The 23,391-nt window shown below is 47.5% G+C and overlaps 1 protein-coding gene across 1 annotated transcript in view; it reads right to left on the bottom strand.

The window, feature by feature from the left end:
* The window catches only part of LOC144680070 (nucleolar transcription factor 1-like), a 93,730-nt gene extending 70,587 nt beyond the window's left edge, over positions 1-23,143 (bottom strand). The window contains exons 1-4 of the mRNA XM_078541219.1: positions 23,050-23,143; positions 15,189-15,285; positions 13,707-13,882; positions 2,631-2,714 (exon numbers count right to left, since the gene is read on the bottom strand). Coding sequence (XP_078397345.1) covers positions 2,631-2,714; positions 13,707-13,882; positions 15,189-15,249 — 321 coding nt within the window. The 5' untranslated portion in view covers positions 15,250-15,285; positions 23,050-23,143. The remainder of the gene's footprint in view (positions 1-2,630; positions 2,715-13,706; positions 13,883-15,188; positions 15,286-23,049) is intronic.
* Between the last annotated feature and the right edge of the window lie 248 nt (positions 23,144-23,391).

Genomic DNA, 23,391 nt, shown 5'->3' with positions numbered 1-23,391 from the left:
CACAAACATACACACACACTCTCTTTCTCACACACACACACACACACACACAAACACACTCTCTTTCTCACACACACACACACAAACACACTCTCTTTCTCACACACACACACACACAAACACTCTCTCTTTCACACACACACACAGCATGTTGACGGCGCATAGACACACTGTCAAGATGATATAATAATGTCAATAATGTTACTGAAAGTTATTTTAAAATAGAGTTTAGTGGTGTCTGTGTCTTTGTGTGTGTATGTTAATTAGATTAAAGCCAGCTGGTCTAGACGCTTCGATGTATAGAACAGAAGTAGGTTTGAAATGGTAAATAGGTAAACATGGGGAAATAGAAGGTGAGGTGTAAAGGGGGCAATTTGTATTTTTAAATAGACCATCCAAAGAGTGGGTGAAAAATTACATCTAACCAGGTGAAGTTCAGAAACAATGTATTTTTTTTAAAGTGGGTATTACGAAAGGGTTTATTGTTAGAAGATTTAAAGTTAAAAAAAAACAGTGACAATGAGAATTTGCATTTAAATAGGAAAATATGTATAAAGGAGGAGAAGGCTGTTGGTAAAAGGGGGAGGGACTCTAAGATCTAAAGCCTCCATCCTGTCAGCCTTAAGTCTGTCTGCAAGGACCCAGAGCTGAAAGAAACTCATTTTGAATGTGAGTGTTCAGGGTGTGCTTTGCCAGGGGTCTGTTAAATCTGTGTGTTTTACTGTTGCTTTAGTGACAGTGTAACTGAGAGACAGGTTAATTAGCGGATCTTTGCAGTTATTATAGCAGTAAATTTGTAGACATATGTATGTGTTTTACAATCTTTCTTGTATTAATAAATGTTCAATTTAGTTTTACAAAAAACCTCTTGAGACTCAGTGGTCTTATGACTACCGAATTCTAAGCTTGCGTCTCGAAACATACAAATTGCAAAAACGGGTTATAACAGTTGTTTCAAGTTTCCCTCTCTCTCTTGCGTACACACACTCTCTCTCTCTCTCACACTCTCTTGCGTGTGCTCACACGCTCTCTCACACACTCTCTTGCGTGTGCTCACACGCTCTCTCTCGTACACGCTCTCTTTCGCACGCGCTCTCTCACACGTGCTCTCCCTCGTGCGCGTGCACTCACTCTCTCACGCGCTCTGTCACACGCAAGTGCTCTCTCTCTCTCGCACGTGCTCTCCCTCTCTCGCGTGCTCTCCCTCGTGCCCGTGCACTCACTCTATCTCACGCGCTCTGTCATGCGCACGTGCTCTCTTGTTCTCTCTTGCGCTCTCTTTCCTCCTCACGCGCTCTCTCTCTCTCGCACGCTCTCTCTCGCGGCAACAGTCAGTCTGTGCCGAACTGTACCCCAGTGAGTCAGTGTGTGTGGGACCCGTGCCCCAGTGAGAATCAATGTGTGTGGAACCATACCCCAGTGAGAGTCAGTGTGTGTGGGACCCGTACCCCAGTGAGAGTCAGTGTGTGTACTCTCTCATGCGCTCTCTCCCTCTCTCTTGCAGCTCTCACCATCTCTCACACAAGCGCTCTCTCTCGCACACATACACTCTTGCTCGTGCGTTCACACTCTCTTGCATGCGCGTTCACATTCTCGTACATGCATACATACAGGCAGTCTCACACACACACACACTCTGTCACACACACAGACAGACACACACAAACAGACACACACAGTCACTCTGTCACACACACATAGACACACACACACAGGCACACTCTGTCTCTCACAAACATACAGACACTCTCTCAAACTCACGCAGACACATTCTCACAGACACACACACACACAGACACTCTCACACACACACACACACACACACACACTCTCACACACACACAGACACTCACACACATACAGACACTCTCTCTCACACAGACACTCTCTCTCACACAGACATTCTCTCTCTCACACAGACACACATTCTCTCTCACACACACACACTTTCTCTCTCACACACACACACTTTCTCTCACACACACACACTTTCTCTCTCACACACACAGACACTCTCTCGCACACACAGACACTCTCTCGCACACACAGACACTCTCTCGCACGCACACAGACACTCTCTCGCACGCACACTGACACTCTCTCGCACGCACACAGACACTCTCTCGCACGCACACAGACACTCTCTCGCACGCACACACACACTCACACGCACACTCTCTCACACACAGACACTCTTACAGACACTCACACACTCTTACACACACACAAACACACTTACACACACAGACACTCTCACACACACAGACACTCTCACACACACAGACACTCACACACACAGACTCTCTCACTCACATACACACAGGCACACTCACACACACTCTCTCTCATACACAGACTCTCTCACTCACATACACACAGACATTCTCTCTCACACACACTCACTTTCTCTCTCATACACACACACACACACATTTATTCACTCGAGCCCTTCCAGTTGCTGGTGAGCAGAAACTGGAACCACTCACACCACAACATCTACCCAACTCACACCACACTTGCCTGTTCCCCAGACACCCACCCACACCTGTCCCCCCCGCCCCCAACCTATCACCCGCCTGCCCACATCCAGCACAGTATCAGGAACGCCAGGCTGAACAACCTGTGCCTACCTTCAGTTTCTTGCCCTTGTATGGGTTTTTCACAAACTCCACAGCGTCTGTGATCAGCTCGGTCAGAGTGCGATATTTTCTGATCTAAAGAAATGGGAGAGTTAGAGTCGAGCTGAAGGACGCCTGGTCCTTTAACAAATAAAGGCAACACTGCTGAGCAGCAATGGGAGACTGAGGAGAAGAGAGTAAAGAAAAACCTTATCAACCTAGGATATCCCAAAACACTTTAAAACCAACTTTTGAAGTGTAGTCATTGTTGCAACATAGCAACCGATCTGCACACAGCAAGCCTCCACAAACAGCAATGTGATAAGACCCTCTGACAGTGCAGCACTCCCTCAGCACTGACCCTCCGACAGTGCAGCACTCCCTCAGTACTAACCCTCCGACAGTGCAGCACTCCCTCAGCACTGACCCTCCGACAGTGCAGCACTCCCTCAGTACTGACCCTCCGACAGTGCAGCACTCCCTCAGTACTGACCCTCCGACAGTGCAGCGCTCCCTCAGCACTGACCCTCCGACAGTGCAGCACTCCCTCAGTACTGACCCTTGGACAGTGCAGCACTCCCTCAGTACTGACCCTACGACAGTACAGCACTCCCTCAGTACTGACCCTTGGACAGTGCAGCACTCCCTCAGTACTGACCCTCTGACAGTGCAGCACTCCCTCAGTACTGACCCTCTGACAGTGCAGCACTCCCTCAATACTCACCCTCTGACAGTGCAGTACTCCCTCAGTGCTGATGCTCCAACAGTGCAGCACTCCTTTAGTACTGACCTTCTGACAGTGCAGTGCACTCTCAGCCCTGACCATCAAGCAGTACAGCACTCCCTCACTACTGACCCTCCGACCGTGCGGTGCTCCCTCAGTTCTGACCCTCCGACAGTGCAGTGCTCTCTCAGTAGTGACCCTCCGACAGTGTAGTGAGACACAAAAGAGAATCGGTTAGATAGACACAGTGAGAGACAGAGTCAGTCAGACACAGGGAGAGACAGTCAGTCAGACACAGGGAGAGAGTCAGTCAGACAGACACAGTGAGAGACAGAGTCAGACAGACACGGAGAGACAGTCAGTCAGACAGACACAGTGAGAGACAGAGTCAGACAGGGAGACACAGTGAGAGACAGAGTCAGTCAAACACAGGGAGAGAGAGTCAGTCAGATAGACACAGTGTTAGAGTCAGAGAGGTCTACAGCACAGAAAAAAGCCCTTCAGCCCATCGAGGCTGCGCCGGTCAAACAAGTACCTAACTAATCTAATCCCATTTTCCAGCACTAGGCCCATAGCCTTGTATGCCATGGCATCGCAAGTGCACATCCAAATACTTCTTAAATGTTATGAGGGTTTCTGCCTCTACCACCCTTTCAGGCAGTGAGTTCCAGATTCCCACCACCCTCTGGGTGAAAAATTTCTTCCTCACATCCCCTCTAAACCTCCTGCTCCTTAGCTTAAACCTGTGCCCCCTGGTTATTGATCCCTCCACCAAGAGGAAAAGTTCCTTCCTGTCTACCCTATCTATGCCCCTCATAATTTTATACACCTCAATCATGTCCTCCCTCAATCTCCTCTGCTCCAGGGAAAATAACCCCAGTCTACCCAATGTCTCCTCATAACTAAAACTCTCCAGCCCAGGCAACATCCTGGTAAATCTCCTCTGCACTCTTTCTAGTGCAATCACATCCTTCCTATAATGCAGATTCCAGAACTGCACGCAATACTCTAGCTGTGGCCTAACCAGCGTTATATACAGGTCCAGCATAACCTCCCTGCTCTTATATTCTATGCCTCAGCTAATAAAGGCAAGTATCCCATATGCCTTCTTAACCACCTTATCTACCTGTCCTGCTACCTTAAGGGACCGGTGGACATGCACACCAAGGTCCCTCTGATCCTCCGTACTTCCCAGAGTCCTACCATTCATCGTGTATTCCTGTGCCTTGTTTGTCCTGTCCAAGTGCATCACCTCACACTTATCTGGATTAAATTCCATTTGCCACTGATCAGCCCATCTGACCAGCCCGTCTATATCCCCCTGTAATCTAAGGCTATCCTCCTCACTATTTATCACCAAACCAATTTTCGTGTCATCCGCGAACTTACTGATCAACCCTCCTACATTCAAGTCTAAATCGTTTATATATACCACAAACAGCAAGGGACCCAACACCGATCCCTGTGGAACTCCACTGGACACAGGCATCCAGTCACAAAAACACCCCTCGACCATCACCCTCTGCTTCTTGCCACTCAGCCAATTCTGGATCCAATTTGCCAAATTGCCTTGGATTCCATGGGCTCTTACCTCCGTTATCAGTCTCCCATGCGGGACCTTATCAAAAGCAGTGAAAGACAGAGTCAGTCAGACAGACACAATGAGAATCAGAGTCAGTCAGACATAGTGAAAGACACTCAGTCAGACAGACACAGTGAAAGACAGAGTCAGACAGGCAGACACAATGAGAGTCAGAGTCAGACAGCATGGTGAGAGACAGAGTCAGTCAGACAGACAAAGTACTGAACCCCTGACGTTGAAGCGTTCTTTATTTCACTTAAGAAGATAGCTAAACAGATGAAATGGCCACAGGAGTACTGGATGTTATTATTACAGTCTAAGTTGCTGGGTAGAGTGCATGAGGATATGTTTCGCTGTCTGAAGAGGTACCGGTGAATTATGATGTGGTGAAAAAGGCTATTTTGAGTGCATATGAGTTGATCCTTGAAACATACAGGTAGAAATTTAGGAATATGAAAAAACAGCCTGGGTAAACTTATATTGAGTTTGAGAGAGTAAAACAAAGTAATTTTGAACGGTGGATACAGTCGTTAAAAATAGAGACAACATATGCAGCTCTTAGGGAAGTAATTCTTTTGGAAGAATTTAAAGACTGAATCTCTTCGGTAGTGAGAACTCATGAGGAGGAACAGAGGGTTGATTCTGTAAGACAAGCAGCAGAGATAGTTGATGATTATGAGATAGTTCATAGAGCTAAACCTTTTTTCCGTCACCCTTTCAAATCGGAAAAGGATAGAAAGTGGGAAGGTGAAAAGAAGGTGGGTAGTCAGGGAAGAGGAAGAGTGGCTGGGAATTCCCAGGAAGTTATTTCTCAGAATAAAAAGGAAGGTGCTGAGGGTAGGAGTGACATTCGAAAATTGAGGTGTTTTCATTGTAATAAAGGGGGGCACACGAAGTCAGTGTGTTGGAAATTGCGGGAAAAACCCGTTGGAATTATTGGGGTACAGAGAAGTTCTGGAGCTCAGAGGCACATAGGTTGAAACAAGAAAAACAAGAAGGGCAGGCAGTTCAAAGGCAAGAAGAAGGTGTCAAAATCCAATTAGCTGGCACTGTGTTTGCTAACATCATTCCAGGAGGAAAGACTACAGGACAATTCAGCTGAAGGGGTTAACTTAAGGAGGCTAATGGAGTTACAGAAAAATGACTTGCAATGAAAGCAGTTGTATCAGAAAGCTTATTCGGAAACAGAAGCAAAATGTATTCCAGTATGTTATTACCTTAAGGGAGATATTTTAATGAGAAAATGGAGGCCGGATCATGTCTCAGCAAATGAAAGCTGGAGGGAGGGGCATTAGATTGTTATTCCATTAGGGTATAGAAATGAGATTCTGAGGATTGCTCATGAAATTCCAATGGGGGGACATATAGGAATTAGGAAAACACAGGAAAAGATACAAAGGTATTCCTTTTGGCCAGGATTACATAGGGATGTAGTCACATTCTGTAGAACCTGTCATACATGGAACAGGAAAACCACAAGCAGTGATTAAGCTGGTGCCTTCAATCCCAATACCAGCATTTGAAGAATCTTTTACTATGGTCATGATTGATAGTGTAGGACACCTCCCTAAGATTAAAAATGGAAATCAGTACTTACTAACAATAATGGATATGTCTACCAGGTTTCCTGAAGCGATACCTTTAAGAAATATTATAACTAATAAGATTGTGGAGGAGTTAATTAAATTTTTTACAAGATATGGTTTACCTAAGGAAATACAATCAGATCAGGTGTCAAATTTCATGTCACAGCTGTTTAAGGAAGTAATGAACAGTTTGGGAATAAAACAGTTTAAGTCAACAGCTTATCATCTGGAGTCACAAGGAGCTTTGGAAAGATGGCATCAAACTCTAAAAACTATGATGAGAGTGTACTGTCAGGATTATCCACAGGATTGGTTTGGAGGAATTCCATTCTTGTTATTTGCTATTAGAGACGCTCCAAATGCATCAACTAGTTTTAGCCCTTTTGAACTAGTTTGTGGTCAAGAGGTAAGGGGACCACTGAAACAAAAACAAAAATAGCTGGAAAAACTCAGCAGGTCTGACAGCATCTGCGGAGAGGAGCACAGTTAATGTTGCGAGTCCGTATGGCTCTTCATCAGAACTAAGGAAAAAATAGAAATGAGGTGAAATATAAGCTGGTTGAGGGGGGGTGGAGCTGGATAGAGGGCCAGTGATAGGTGGAGGCAAAGAAGAGATTGCCAAAGATGTCATAGACAAAAGGACAAAGGGGTGTTGACGGTGGTGATATTAGCTAAGGAATGTGCTAATGGTGACATTAAGGGTAGAAAGCAGGACAAGCAAGGTACAGATATCCCTAGTTGGGGTGGGGTGGGGGGAAAGGATCGAAATAGGCTAAAAGGTGGAGATAAGACAACGGATGGAAATACATTTAAAAATAATGGAAATAGGTGGGAAAAGAAAAAAAATAATATTTTTTAAATGTTTAACTATTGGAAAAAGGGGAATCGGAAAGGGGGTGGGGATGGAGGAGAGAGTTCATGATCTGAAGTTGTTGAACTTAATGTTAAGTCTGGAAGGCTGTAAAGTGCCTAATCGGAAGATGAGGTGCTGTTCCTCCAGTTTGCGTTGAGCTTCACTGGAACATTGCAGCAGGCCAAGGACGGACATGTGGGCATGAGAGCAGGGTGGTGTGTTGAAATGGCAAGCGACAGGGAGGTCTGGGTGATGCTTGCAGACAACCGAAGGTGTTCTGCAAAGTGGTCACCCAGTCTGCGTTTGGTCTCTCCAATGTAGAGGAGACTGTATTGGGAGCAGTGAATGCAGTAGACTAAATTGAGGGAAGTGCAAGTGAAATGCTGCTTCACTTGAAAGGAGTGTTTGGGACCTTGGACGGTGAGGAGGGGGGAAGTAAAGGGGCAGGTGTAGCACCTTCTGCGGTTGCATGGGAAGGTGCCGTGGGAGGGGGTTGAGGTGTAGGGGGTAATGGAGGAGTGGGACAGGATGTCCCGGAGGGAACGATCCCTGCGGAATACCGACAGGGGGGGTGAAGGAAAGATGTGTTTGGTGGTGGCATCATGCTGGAGTTGGCGGAAATGGTGGAGGATGATCCCTTGAATGCGGAGGCTGGTGGGGTGATAAGTGAGGACAAGGGGGATCCTATCATGGTTCTGGTGGGGAGGAGAAGGCGTGAGGGCGGGTGCGCAAGAGATGGGCTGGACACGGTTGAGGGCCCTGTCAATCACAGTGGGTGGAAAACCTCGGTTAAGGAAAAAGGAGGACATGTCAGAAGAACTGTTTTTGAAAGTGGTATCATCGGAACAGATGCGACGGAGGCGAAGGAACTGAGAGAATGGGATGGAGTCTTTACAGGAAGCGGGGTGTGAGGAGCTGTAGTCGAGGTAACTGTGGGAGTCGTTAGGCTTGTAATGAATATTGGTGGACAGTCTATCACCAGAAATTGAGACAGAGAGGTCAAGGAAGGGAAGTATTAATGATAGACCATGTGAAAGTGATGGAGGGGTGGAAATTGGAAGCAAAAGGGGACCACTGAAACTGATTCATGAGAAATTGTTGGGTCAAAATTCAGAAAATATTCTCTTGGATTACGTATCAAATTTCAGGGAAAGATTGAACAGAGCACGCGAGTTGGCTAGGGAACATTTAAAGATATCGCAGAAAGTGATGAAAGTGAAGGCAGATAAGAAAGCTAAAGCTCGCAGTTTTTCTTCTGAAAAAGTATTAGTTTTATTACCAGTACTAGGGAATTCATTAAATGCAAGATTTAGTGGGCCTTGCAGAATTGAAAAGAAATTGAGTGAAGTAAATTATTTAATAAATACTCCAGGTAGAAGAAAGAAGCAGAGGGTTTGTCATGTAAATATGCTTAAAAAGTACTTTGACAGGGAAGAGGAACAAAAAGAGGTGTTAGTGATGGTAGATGATGAGAAAGAGGTAGAACTGCAGGATTCTGAAATTGATTTTCCTCTAATCAAATTGGATAATGAGGGGGTGCTTGAAAATTTAAATGTAATATTGAGTTACCTTCCAACAAGTGTCAAAGTGATTTGGAAAAGCTATTGCAGTCACACAAACCTATTTGTGTGAATAAGTTGGGGAGGACAGATTTAGCTATACATGATGTCTCTGTACAGGTTTCATCTTCAATAAGGCAACATCCTTATAGATTAAATCCGGCAAAGTTATCACAAGTACAAAAAGAAATTGATTTCATGCTTCAAATTGACATCATTAAGTCTGATTGCAGTAACTGGAGTTTGCCTATTATACTGGTACTGAAACTGGATGGAACACAGAGTGTGTGTGGACTATTGAAAGGTGAATGCGGTGACCAAAGTGGATTCATATCATATACCATGGTTGGAAGATTACATTGAGAAAGTGGGGCAATTGAAATTTATCACAAAGACTGACTTGCTAAAAGGATTTTGGCAGGTACCATTGTCGGAGAGAGCAAAGGTGATATTGACTTTTGTAACACCAAGTGGTCTATATCAGTTTAAAGTCATGTCATTTGGTATGAAGAATGCACCTGTGACATTTCAAAGACTGACAAACAAAGTAATTGCAGGTTTGGGCAACTGTGCTGTTTATTTTGACGATTTAATAGTTTTCAATCCTTCTTGGGAGGAGCATTTACAGCATCTGGAAGGATTATTTTCTCGAATACGAGAGGCTAATTTGGTGATGAACTTGGCTAAAAGCGAATTTGCAAAAGCACAAGTTACGTATCTGGGTCACGCCATTGGACATGGTAAGGTGGCTCCGAGAGATGCGAAACTCAAGGCTATCGTGGATTTCCCAGTGCCTACATCAAAACAAGAAGTTTGGAGATTCCTGGGCATGAGTGGGTTTTACGGAAATTTGTACCGAGTTTTAGCCGTGTGGTTGCTCCACTGACTGAACTATTAAAAAGGAACAAGAAGTTTCAATGGACACTGGAGTGTCAGAAGTCATTTGAGAGTTTGAAAACTGTATTAACTACAACACCAGTTTTGGCAGTGCCCAATTATACCAAGCAATTCAAGTTGGCCGTTGATGCGGGTGATATAGGCATTGGGGCTGTATTGTTACAAGACGATGACAATGGAATTGAAAAACTGATGGGGTATTTTTCACGGAAGCTGAATGTACAACAGAGAAGATGTTCAACGATCAAAAAAGAGACTTTGGGTTTGGTGTTAGCATTGCAGCATTTTGAAATTTATGTTGCCAACAATTCATTAGAAACAATTGTTTATACAGACCACAATCCTTAGAAGCTTTTGGACAAAAGTGCAAGACTTTTCAGGTGGAGTTTATTATTACAACCATTTAACCTACGGGTTATATGTGATGCTGGTAGAGAAAATCTGTTCGCAGATGCGTTATCACGAGTTTGAAGCTTAAAGGGAAAATTGGACATTTTTTTAAAAGCTGAACACTGAACTGGAGTAATTTCTGTTGATTTCAAAGACTTGTGTGTGTACATACATTATGTTAATGCATGCATCTGTTAGTGTAATAAGTATAGGAGATAGTGTGAGATGGTTTATTAAAAATTAAGATGTCTTTTAGATGGGTCATTTTTCGATAGGGAGTGGGATGTCATGAAGATATTAATGTATATGTTATTGGAAATTGTTTTTAAATTGGACTTGTAGTAGGGTCTGTGTCTGTGGGTGTGAGTGTGTGTGTCTTAGTTAGATTAAAGCCAGCTAGCCTGGGTGTTTTGATGTAGAGTAGTTTTGAGATGTAAACAATAAGGTAAAAGAGTACATTTGCATTTTTTTGAACAAAACATTCAAAGATTGGGGGTGAAATCTTTCACCTAACTAGGAGACACAAGCAATATGTTTAGATTACTAATAAAATTGGTGCTATGAAAGGGGTTTTATTGTTAGAAGAGGTGGAGTTCAAAGGGCCTGGTGATACAATGAGAATGTGCATTCAAAGGGAAGGCTAGGTATGTATAGAAGAGTTGTCTATGTGGAAGCCAGAGGCCTGTGAGATCTAAGCCGCCTACAACTGTCTGCAAAGGAAACAAATTGAAAGGAACCTCAGTTTGAATTTGTAAGATAAAATGTGCTTTGCCTGGTGTCTGTTTAAGTCTATGGGTTATTGTTGCCTTAGGGAAGATTTACCTGGGAATGATTAATTTGGGGATTTGTTTAATAGTTATATTGGTAATAATCTGTAGACATGTGTATGTGTTTAATACCTTGTTAAATTAATAAGTGTTTAATTTAATTTATATAAAAAACCTCGGGAGGCTTAGTGGATTCATTTCTGATTTCAGAGCTGCATCTCAAACATACCAATTGAAAATAGGTTATGACAGTTGTTTAAAGTTTCCCTCAAAGATTTTAAACAACTCAGCCTTTAGCAACTGCTGTGTCATACCAGTACACACTGCTGCCACTGTGCGCTGGTGGTGGAGGGAGTGAATACTTGCGGATGGAGTGCCAATGAAGTGGGACACGGCAGCTCACTCTGTACTGGTGCTGCCGAGCCATTCAAGTGGGGTTGCTTTGTCCTGGACGGTGTCGAGCCTTCTTGAGTGTTGTGGGAGCTGCACTCATCCAGGCAAGTGGAGAGTATTCCACCACACTCCTGATTTGTGCCTTTTAGATGGTGGACAGGCTTTGGGGAGTCAGGAGGTGAGTTATTCGCTGCAGAATTCCCAGCCTCTGACCTGTTCTTGTAGCCACAGTATTTATATGGCTAGTCCAGTTCAGTTTAGGGTCAATAGTAACCCCCCCAGGATGTTGATAGTGGGGGATTCAATGATGGTAATGCCACTGAATGTCATGGGGTGATGGCTAGATTCTCTCTTTATGGAGATGGTCATTGCCTGACACTTGTGTGGTATAAATGTTACCTGCCACTCGTCAACCTAAGCCTGGATATTGTCCAGGTCTTGCTGCATTTGGACATGGACTGCTTCAGTATCTGAGAAGTCACAAATGGTGCTGAACATTGTGCAATCATCAGCCAACATACCCACTTCTGACCTTATGATGGAAGGAAGGTCATTGATGAAACAGCTGAAGATGGTTGGGTCGAGGACACTACCCTGAGGAACTCCTGCAGTGATGTCCTGGAGCTGAGATGACTGACCTCCAACAACCACAACCATCTTCCTTTGTGCTCGGTATGACTCCAACCAGCGGAGAGTTTTCCCTGATTCCCACTGACTCCAGTTTTGCTTGAGCTTCTTGATGCCACACTCGGTCAGATGCTGCTTTGATGTCAAGGGCAGTCACTCTCACCTCAAGAGTTCAGCCCTTTTGTCCATGTTTGAACCAAGGCTGTAATGAGGTCAGGAGCTGAGTGGCCCTGGTGGAACCCAAACTGGGCGTCAGTGAGCAGGTTATTGCTAAGCAAATGCCGCTTGATAGCACTGCTGATGACCTCATCCATTACTTTACCGATACTTGAGAGTAGGCTGATGGGCGGTAATTGGCTGGGTTGGATTTGTCCTGCTTTTTTTGTATAGGACATACCTGGGCAATTTTCCACATAGCCAGGTAGATGCCAGTGTTGTAGCTGTACTGGAACAGCTTGGCTAGGGGCGCGGCAAGTTCTGGAGCACAAGTCTTCAGTACTATTGCCGGAATATTGTCAGGGCCCATAGTCTTTGCAGTATCCAGTGCCTCCAGCTGTTTCTTGATATTACATGGAGTGAATCAAATGGCTGAAGACTGGCATCTGTGATACTGGGGACCTCCGGAGGAGGCCGAGATGGATCATCCACTCGGCACTTCTGGCCGAAGATAATTACAAATGCTTCAGCCTTATCTTTTGCACTGATGTGCTGGGCTCCTCCATCATTGAGGATGGGGATATTTGTGGAGTCTCCTCCTCCAATGAGCCATTTAATTGTCCACCACCATTCACGACTGGGTGTGGCAGGACTGCAGAGCTTAGATCTGATCCGTTGGTTGTGGGATTGCTTAGCTCTGTCTATCATTTGCTGCTTATGCTGTTTGGCATGCAAGTAGTCCTGTGTTATAGCTTCACCAGGTTGACACCTCATTTTTAGGTATGCCTGGTGCTGCTCCTGGCATGCCCTCCTGCACTCTTCATTGAACCAGGGTTGATCCCCTGGCTTGATGGTAATGGTAGAGTGGGGGATATGCCGGGCCATGAGGTTACAGATTGTGTTCGAGTACAATTCTGCTGCTGCTGATGGCCCACAACACCTCATGGATACGGTCTTGAGTTGTTAGATCTGTTCGAAATCTATCCCATTTAGCACAGTGGTAGTGCCACACAACACGATGGAGGGTATTCTCAATGTGAAAGCAGGACTTTGTCTCCACAATGACTGTGCGGTGGTCACTCCTACCGATACTGTCATGGACAGATGCATCTGCGGCAGGCAGGTTGGTGAGGATGAGGTCAAGTATGTTTTTCCCTCTTGTTGGTTCCCTCACCACCTGCCGCACACCCAGTCTAGCAGCTATATCCTTTAGGACTCGGCCAGCTCGATCAATACTGGTGCTACCGAGCCACTCTTGGTGATGGACGTTGAAGTTCCCCACTCAAATTACATTCTGCGCCCTTGTCATCCTCAGTGTTTCCTCCAAGTGGTGTTCAACATGGAGGAGCACTGATTCATCAGCTGAGGGAGGGCGGTACATGGTAATCAGCAGGAGGTTTCCTTGCCCATGCTTGACCTGATGCCATGAGACTTCATGGGGTCCGGAGTCGGTTTGAGGGACAGGGAGAAGGTGGGTTTGAGGGACAGGGAAAAGGTGGGTTTTCTGTAACAAAGGCTCCTGAAATGTCCGTTGTTTTTTGCTTCTCCACTAACCTCACAGGCCACTTTCAGCCACTTAAGGCGGCACATTTCCCCTGTGAACAGTCCGAATGCCACTTTCTCCCAGTTGAAGTGTGACTCGGTGGTTTTGTACTTCATGCAGTCTCCCTCCGGGATCAGGCTCTTTATCCGATCCAATAAACACAGCAGGTCCTCTTTAGTCCATAAATCTGAAAGAATCCAGGCAGCGATTAATAGCCTGCTCTGACAGACACAGCTCATAGGAACAGGAGGAGGCCATTCAGCCCCTCGAGCCTGTTCTGCCATTCAGTAAGATCATGGCTGATCTGTATCTTCACCTTGTCTACCTTGGTTCCGTAACTCTTAATCTCCTTACCTAACAAAGTGTATCAATCTCAGCTTTGACATTTTTAATTGACTTCCGGCCTTAACAGCTTTTTTTGGAGGAGAGAATTCCAGATTTCCACTCCCCTTGTGTGTGAAGAAGTGCTTCCTGACATCACCCCTGAACAGCCTGGCTCGAGTTTTAAGGTTCTTCCACTTGTTCTGGACTCCCCGCCCCACCAGAGGGAATAGTTTATCTCTCTACCATAGATTCGAGTTCAGTCCACCAGTGGTGAGCAGTTAACATATGGGATGAGCATAAATCCAGAAACAGAGAATTCTGCTTCTGCACCCAATCCCAGCCGATATTCTTCCAGAGAAGCGATGCCCAGAACTGAATTCATAACATTAGGTATTCCTTAACTCCTTTCAAAAGGAAATTGGACAGAAGAATAAAAGGGCAATGGACAAAGAACAGGGGAATGGGATTGAGTGGGAGAGAGCTCAGAGAGAGAGAGAGAGAGAGAGGGAATAGGACTAAGAGGAGAGAGAGAAAGAGGAGGAGAGAGAGAGAGAGGGGAATTGGACTAAGTGGGAGCGAGCTCAGAGAGAGAGAGAGAGAGAGAGGGAATAGGACTAAGAGGAGGGAGAGAAAGAGGAGAGAGAGAGGGGGGAATTGGACTAAGTAGGAGAGAGCTCAGAGAGAGAGAGAGAGAAGAAATGGAACTGAGAGGGAGAGAGAGCTGAGAGAGAGAGGGAATGGGACTGAGAGAGAGAGAGAGAGCTGAAAGAGAGAGAGAGAGAGAAGAAATGGGACTGAGAGGGAGAGCTGAGAGAGAGAGAGAATGGAACTGAGGGGGAGAGAGCTGAGAGAGAGAGAGAATGGAACTGAGGGGGAGAGCTGAGAGAGAGAGAGAATGGAACTGAGGGGGAGAGCGCTGAGAGAGAGAGAATGGAACTGAGGGGGAGAGCGCTGAGAGAGAGAGAATGGAACTGAGGGGGAGAGCGCTGAGAGAGAGAGAAGAAATGGGACTGAGAAGGAGAGCTGAGAGAGAGAGAATGGGACTGAAAGTGAGAGCTCAGGGAGAGAGAGGGCATGAGGAAATGGGTGTGGGGGGAGATTTTAAAGGATGATGTCAGAGTTATCGCTCTAGCCAATCCCATCTTGTGGATTGTGAAGGTGAATCTTACCGGCCTCTTCCTTGACGGTGATGGTCTGGACAGAGGTGGAAACCACCGAGGCTCCGTTCATGGTGTCGATTGTTCCCACTCTCCTCACACCTTCTACCTAAAGGCTGTAAGAATCAGCAAAGCAGAGCAAAGTTAACGGAGAGCTGGTAAAAGCACCCTCGAACAGAGTATCCCTCTGGCCCCACTGTTTATTAACCCTGTTGGCAGCTGGTGAATCATCTCCAAGAGCCTTCCAGCACACACTCAGGGATTAGAGCAATTTAACCAATAGCTGCAGAAATTAATGGGACTGAAAATAGATAAATCCCCTGGACCTGATGATCTACATCCCAGAGTGTTGTAAGAGGTGGCTGTAGAGATAGTAGATGCATTTGTGGTGATCTTTCAAAATTCTCTCGATTCTGGAATGGTTCCAGCAGATTGGAAGGTAGCAAATATAACCGTACTATTTAAGAAATGAGGGAGAAAATGGGGAACCACAAGCCTGTTAATCTGACTTCAGTTGAAGGAAAAATATTAGAATCCGTTCTAAAGTATGTGATAACTGGGCACTGAGAAAATAATGGTGAGATTGAGCCGACATGAATTTATGAAAGGGAAATCATGTTTGACAAACCTGGAGTTTTTTGAGGAAGTTACTTGTAGCTCAGGTAAGGGGGAACCAGTGGATGTGGTGTATCTGGAGTTTCAGAAGGTTTTCGATAAGGTCCCACACAGGTCATTTAAACAAAATTAGAGCACATAGGATAGGGGGGGCTAACATACTGGCATTGATTGAGAACTGGTTACAAGACAGAAAACAGAGAGCAGGAATAAGTGGGTCATTCTCAGGGTGGCAGGCTGTGACTAGTGGGGTACCACAAGGGTCAGTGCTTGAGACCCAGATGTTCACAATCTATATCAATGATTTGGATGTGGGAACCAAATGTAATATTTCCAAGTTTGCTGACAACACAAAACTAGGTGGGAAATGTGAGTTGTGAGGAGGATGCAAGGCGGATTCAGGGAGATTTAGACAGACTAAGTGATTGGTGGAACATAATGTGGAAAAATGTGAAGTTATTCACTTTGTGGAAAAATCTGAAATGTAGAGTATTTCTTAAATGGTGAGGGTTGGAAAGTGTTGATGTCCAAAGGGACCTGGGTGTCCTTGTTCATGGGTCACTAAAAACTAACATGCAGCAAGCAATTAGGAAGGCAAATAGTGTGCTGGCCTTCACTGTAAGGGGATTGGAGTACAGGAGTAAAGGTGTCTTGCTGCAATTGTATTGAGCCTTGGTGAGACTACACCTGGACCTGAATTTTACCCTTGGCAGGCGCATGTGGTTGGCGGTCCCAGGGCTGATCGGGAAACAGACCCCCGACCGCGATCGGCCCAACATCATGATTTCACACTGGCTGGCCAATTAAAGCCCACCCAGTGTGAAACGCAGCTTCCCAATGGTCAGGACGGGCCGGGAGGGGGTGGGGCCTGTCGGGCACTGGGTCCAATGACGACTCGGTGGGCGGTTTAAAAGCGACAGAGACAACTCCTCGAAGGCTGCTGGGGAAGATTCATATTCTGCATTCTGGAGACAGAAGCGATGGCCTCAACAGCAGCTGGAGACGCCAGCGGGAGGCCAGGTCGGACGGGTGCCTCTGGAGGAGGTGGCTGCCAGGAGAAGGGCAGGACTGGCTGTTAAACATTCCTGGATACAAAGTGTTCAGGAAAGATAGGAAAGGAAGAAAAGTGGGATGGGGTGGCCGTACTGATTAAGGAGAGCACTGTCGTTACCAGAAACGGCAGGAGGAGGCCACCGCACCAGACAAAAAGAGCTCGGGAGGAGGTGTCAGCCAAGCTCAGCAGCCACGGTTTTGTGAGGTACACATGGGTGCAATGCCGCAAAAGGTTTAATGAGCTGCTGCCCTCGGGAAGGGTGAGTACAGTGCTGGCGTGGGTCAGTGTAATGAAGTGTTATGGTCTGGCTGTCTCCCCATGGAGCTCAGGGGTGTTAGAGTCCGAGTGCAACTGTCAATGACGCTGGAGCTGGCCAAGGGGGTGAGCCCTGGCTGCTGGGACTGAGAGTCTTGCAGCTCGAGGGCCACGACTGGGATGTGCCCTGTGAGGTGTTCCTCAGCTGGGGTTGGCCAGGCTGCAATGGGGCTGCAGGTAGAGAGCGGACTCATCAATGCTCCTCTGTCCTTTCAGGAGAAGATGAGCCATAACCAATGTGAGAGGTCACGGACATGGGGAGGGCTGTCAAACCTGCTAATATTGACCAGATTTGAGCAGGACACCCTGGAGCCGGAGAGCAGCCACGCTCCTCGTTCATCTGGTGGTGGAGAGGCCAGGGTGTCAGACGAAGGTAAGAGTGCGGTGCGCAGAGGTGAGAGTTTTGGATTGTGCAAACATTCTTGTGTAGTCTCTTCATTGATGGGAGCCTCGAAACTGGAGTCCCCATGGATCACTGACAGACAATGGCACCGTGATTGTTTCACCAGGGTGCCTGGCACACACAGTGACAGTGTGATGACCGAAACTAATGACATGTCCTTGTTCACCCTTAGATTCACCAGCAGGCACTTGTTCACAGGGCCCTGAAGAGCCACCCCTGATGCAAGAGGACCGCTGGGCTTCAGCTGCACCTGCGTGGCTGGTCCAGTTCAGTTTCTGGTCAATGGTAACCTTTAGGATGTTGACAGTGGGGGATTCAGTGGTGGTAATGCCATTGAATGTCAAGGAACAATGGTTAGATTCTCTCGTTGGAGATGGTCATTGCCTGGCACTTGATGTGGCGTGACTTTCACTTGCGATTTGTCAGCCCAAGCCTGGATATTGTCCGGGTCTTACTGCATTTGGACATGGAATGTGGAATTCAAAACACAAACAGATCAACCGTGATCTTATTGAATGGCAGGGCAGAGAGGCCGAATGGCCTATTTGTGCTCTAATTTTGTATGTTCGTATGTTAGTAAGGTGGGCTCAGTATAACAGGGAAAGTAATTAAAGTCTAAATCAGGGTTACAGTGCATGTATGCGAGAGTGTGGAGTGTGGTAAATAAGACTGCTGAGTTACAGGCGCAGATTGCAATGTGGAAATGTGATGTTGTGATGATAACAGAGACCTGGCTCAAGGAAGGGCGGGACTGGCTGTTAAATATTCCCGGGTACAAGGTGTTCAGGAAAGATAGGAAAGGAATAAAAGTGGGAGGGGATGGCCGTATTGATTAAGGAGAGCATTGCAGAGCTGGAGAAAGAGGATGTCCCAGAGGGATCAAGGACAGAACTTATTTGGCTAGAGCTAAGGAACAAAAAGGTGCGATCACATTGCTCATCATAATCTATAGGCCACCAACTAGTGGGAAGGATGTAGAGGAAGAAACTTGGAAGGAAATTACAGAGAAGGGCAAAAATTATAGAGTTTTTTTTTATCTGGGATAGAATTAATAGTCACATGAAAAAAACGTGAGATGATTAGGAAAAGCCAGCATGGATTTCTTAAGGGAAAATCATGTTTAACTAACTTGCTGGAGTTTTTTTGAAGAAGTAACAGAGAAGGTTGATGAGGGTAATGCTGTTAATGTGGTGTACATGGACTTCCAAAGGGCATTCAATACAGCGCCACACAACAGACTTGTGAGAAAAGTTATAGTCCATGGAATAAAAGGAACAGTAACAATGTGGATACAAAATTGGCTGAGTAATAGGAAGCAGAGAGTAATGGTCAATGGATATTTTTTGAGCTGGAGGAAGGTTTGTAGTGGAGTTCCCCATAGGGTCATTATTCAGACCTTTACTTTTCCTGATAATATATTAGTGATCTAGGTCTTGATGTGCAGGGGACAATTTCAAAGTTTGTGGATGATATGAAACTTGGAAGCATTGTAAACTATGAGGAAGACAGTATAGAACTTCAAAGGGACATAGACAAGTTGGTGGAGTGGGCAGATAGGTGGCAGATGGAAGTTCAATGCAGAGAAGTGTGAGGTGATTCGTTTTGGTAGGAAGAACATGAAGAGACAATATAAAATTAGGAGCACAATTCTAAAGGATATGCAGGAGCAGAGGGACCTGGGTGTATCTGTGCATAAATCATAAAGGTGGCAGGACCAGGTGGAGAGAGCAGTCAATAAAATATATAGTATCCTGGCCTTTATTTAGGGACACATAGTAAAGAGCAAGGAAGTTGTGTTGCCAAGTTGTATAGAAGACTAGTTAGACCTCAGCTGGAGTATTGTGTACAGTTCTGGGCACCATGCTATAAGAAGGATGCAAATGCATTGGAGAGAGTGCAGAAGAGGTTTACAAGAATGGTTCCAGGGATGACAAACCTTAGTTATGAAGATAGATTGGAGTAGTTAAGACTGTTTTCCTTGGAGAGGAGAAGACTAAGAGAAGATTTGATAGAGATGTTCAAATTCATGAGGGGGCTGGATAGAATAGATAGGGAGAAACTGTTCCTGCTCCTAAAAGAATCGAGAATGAGATGGCACAGACTTAAATTGATTTGTAAAAGAAGCAAATGAGATGTGGGGAAAAACATTTTTCACACAGTGAGTGGTTCAGGTCTGGAATGCACTGTCTGGGAGTGTGGTGGGGGCAGGTTCAATCAGGGCATTCAAGAGGGCATTAGATGATTATTTTAAATGGAAACAATGTGCATGGTTACGGGGAAAAAGGCAGGCGATTGGCACTGAGTCAAAACGCTCATTCGGAGAGCCCATGCAGACATGATGGGCAGAATGGCCTCCTTCAGCATCGTAATAATTCTGTGATTCTTTCATGGAACGTGACCATTGCTGGCAAAGCCAGCATTTGTTGCCCATCCCTAATTGCCCTTGAACTGAGTGGTTTGCTTGGCCATTGCAGAGGGCATTTAAGAGTCAACCACATTGCTGCGAGTCTGAAGTCACTTGTAGGCCAGACCAGGTAAGGATATTCCCACGAAGGGGAAAGTCAGAGCAAATAAATCCAGAGCTCCCTGGATAACAGAAGAGAATATGAGAAGACAACATAAAATCTAACATAAAAGGAAATCCTATAGTTTTCTATTGACATATAAATGGAAAAGGGTGGTAAGAGGAGGAGTAGGGCTGATTAGTGACCATAAAGAGGATTTACACATGGAGGTAGGGGCATGGCTGAGGTATTCAATGAATACTTTGGATCTGCCTTTACAAAGGAAGAAGCTGCTGCTCTGGTCTTGGTGAAAGAGGAGATAGTTCAGACACTTGAAGGATTTAGAATTGATAAAGAGGAGGTATTAGATAAGCTATCTGTACTGAAAGCCAATAAGGCACCAGTACCAGATGAGATGTATCAAGAATACTGAGGGACACGACAGTAGAGGCACTGGTCATAATTTTTCAGTCTTCCTTAGACTCAGGGGTGGTTCCAGAGCACTGGAGAATTGTAAACATTTTAGAGCCTTGTTCAAAAAAGGGTGTAAAGATAAGCCCAGCAACCACGGGCCAGTCAGTTTAACTTTGATGGTGGGGAAACTTCTAGAAATGATAATTCAGGACTGTTTTCCTTGGAGAAGGTTGAGAGGGGATTTGATGGAGGTTTTCAAAATCATGAAAGGTCTGAACAGCGTAGGTAGGGAGAAACTGCTCCCATTGGTGGAAGGATTGAGAGCCAGATAGCACAGATTTAAGTTAACTGGCAAAGGAAGCAATGAAGACACAAGAGAAACTTTTCATGCAGCGAGTAGTTAGGATCGCGAATTCACTCCCTGAGAGTGCAATAGAGGCAGATTCAATCGAGGCATTCAAAAGGAAGTTGGATCATTATCCATCAAGGAAAAATTTGCAGGGGTACAGGGAAAAGACAGGGGTGCGGCACTAGGTGAATTGGTCCTCCAGAGAGTCAGCACATGGGCGATGGGCTGAATGGCCTCCATCTGTGCTCCATCCATTCATTGTTTCTATTCTATGAATCTTCCACCAATGAGGCTGCTCATGTCCAAGCAGGGATTCCACGGTCAGGAGGATGAACACTTGCTGACTGAGGGACACCAAGGCTAATTGTAGCCTTTCAATAACAGGTCTGAAGATAATCCTGCAACCCTGTGAACAGTCTGACAAGAACCAGACCAGGTATTTATCCACCAGGAATTCGGCAGAGAGCCAGGCAGACTGGGAAAGAGGGCAGAAACTCCAATGATTGGCCATAAAACTGAAATAGGCTGCACCAAGCATCACTTATGGTTCAGTTAATTGCCACCAAGTCACAGAATTCTGGGTTCAAGTCCCACACCTGGTGCTGAGGGAGCGCAGCATTGTCCGAGGGTCGGCGCCGAGGAAAAGTCGCACCGTCCGAGGGAGAGCCGCACTGTCCGAGGGTCGGCGCCAAGGAAGAGTCGCACCGTCCGAGGGTCGGCGCCGAGGGAGAGCCGCACCGTCCGAGGGTCGGCGCCGAGGGAGAGCCGCACCGTCCGAGGGACGGCGCCGAGGGAGAGCCGCACCGTCCGAGGGACGGCGCCGAGGGAGAGCCGCACTGTCCGAGGGTCGGCGCCAAGGAAGAGTCGCACCGTCCGAGGGTCGGCGCCGAGGGAGAGCCGCACCGTCCGAGGGACGGCGCTGAGGGAGAGCCGCATCGTCCGAGGGACGGCGCTGAGGGAGAGCCGCACTGTCCGAGGGTCGGCGCCGAGGGAGAGCCGCACCGTCTGAGGGTCGTGCTGAGGGAGAGCCGCACTGTCCGAGGGTCATGCTGAGGGAGAGTCGCACTGTCCGAGGGACGGCGCTGAGGGAGAGCCGCACTGTCCGAGGGACGGCGCCGAGGGAGAGCCGCACTGTCCGAGGGATGGCGCCGAGGGAGAGCCGCACTGTCCGAGGGACGGCGCCGAGGGAGAGCCGCACTGTCCGAGGGACGGCGCCGAGGGAGAGCCGCACTGTCCGAGGGACGGCGCCGAGGGAGAGCCGCACTGTCCGAGGGACGGCGCCGAGGGAGAGCCGCACTGTCCGAGGGACGGCGCCGAGGGAGAGCCGCACTGTCCGAGGGACGGCACTGAGGGAGAGCCGCACTGTCCGAGGGACGGCGCTGAGGGAGAGCCGCACTGTCCGAGGGTCGGGGCCGAGGGAGAGTCGCACTGTCCGAGGGACGGCGCCGAGGGAGAGCCGCACTGTCAGCGATGCCATCTTTCAGAGGAGATGTTAAACTGAGGCCCTGTCCGGGCTCTCGGGCGGGTGTAAAGGATCCCGAGTCGCTGATTCAAACCCGGGGGTGGGGGGGGGGGACAGTCACATTGCTGTCTGTGGGATCTTGCTGTGCACACAGCTGTCGCCCCATTGGCTCTGGGACCTCCTGAGGTTGGGAAAGGCGCTATAAAAATGCAGCTCTTTGATCTTTTCAGCCCCACTGTCCAGACCCCGGGTCAGGCGCCAGCCACAGGGCGGAGGAGACCGAGTCCCTCTCTCAGGAAAGACCCAGGCTTCACTCGGGCCTCCGCTTCCCTCCAGGCCTGAGGCCGGCGACAGGTCCTTCAGGTCGGGGAGAAAGTGCAGGAGAGTCCGCGGCTTCCCGGGGCCTCGGGCCGCGCGGCTGCCAGACCGGACCCCGAACCCCGGCCTCTCCCCCGATCCCGGACCCCGGACCCCGGCCCCAGACCCCGGACCCCGGCCTCTCCCCGACCCCGACCCCGGACCCCGGCCTCTCCCCGGACCCCGGACCCCCGACCCCGGACCCCGGCCCCAGACCCCGGCCTGTCCCCGGGCCCGGACCCGGACCCCGGCCTGTCCCCGGGCCCGGACCCGGACCCCGACCCCGACCCCGGACCCCGGCCTGTCCCCGGGCCCCAGACCCCGGCCTCTCCCCCGGCCCCGGGCCCCAGACCCCGGCCTCTCCCCAGACCCCGGCCCCCGGCCTGTCCCCGGGCCTCACCTGTTGGAAGCCGCGCTCCGGCCGCCAGTGAGAGAAGCGGCTCCGCCCCGGGCCCGATCCCGGCGCCGCGACAGAGGGAGGGGGAACTGAGCAAATAACCAGCAGCTTCATCCATAGGATCCTCATCTATAGTGTGAATATATCACAATACAACATATAGATTCTCTAATCTATAGTGTGAATATATCACAATACAACATATAGATTCTCTAATCTATAGTGTGAATATATCACTATACAACATATAGATTCTCTAATCTATAGTGTGAATATATCACAATACAACATATAGATTCTCTAATCTATAGTGTGAATATATCACTATACAACATATAGATTCTC

Source organism: Cetorhinus maximus, chromosome 4, assembly GCF_964194155.1.
Source record: "Cetorhinus maximus chromosome 4, sCetMax3.hap1.1, whole genome shotgun sequence".
NCBI lineage: Eukaryota > Metazoa > Chordata > Chondrichthyes > Lamniformes > Cetorhinidae > Cetorhinus > Cetorhinus maximus.
Note: the sequence above shows the minus strand (reverse complement) of the source record. Positions and strands in the feature narration are given on the sequence as shown.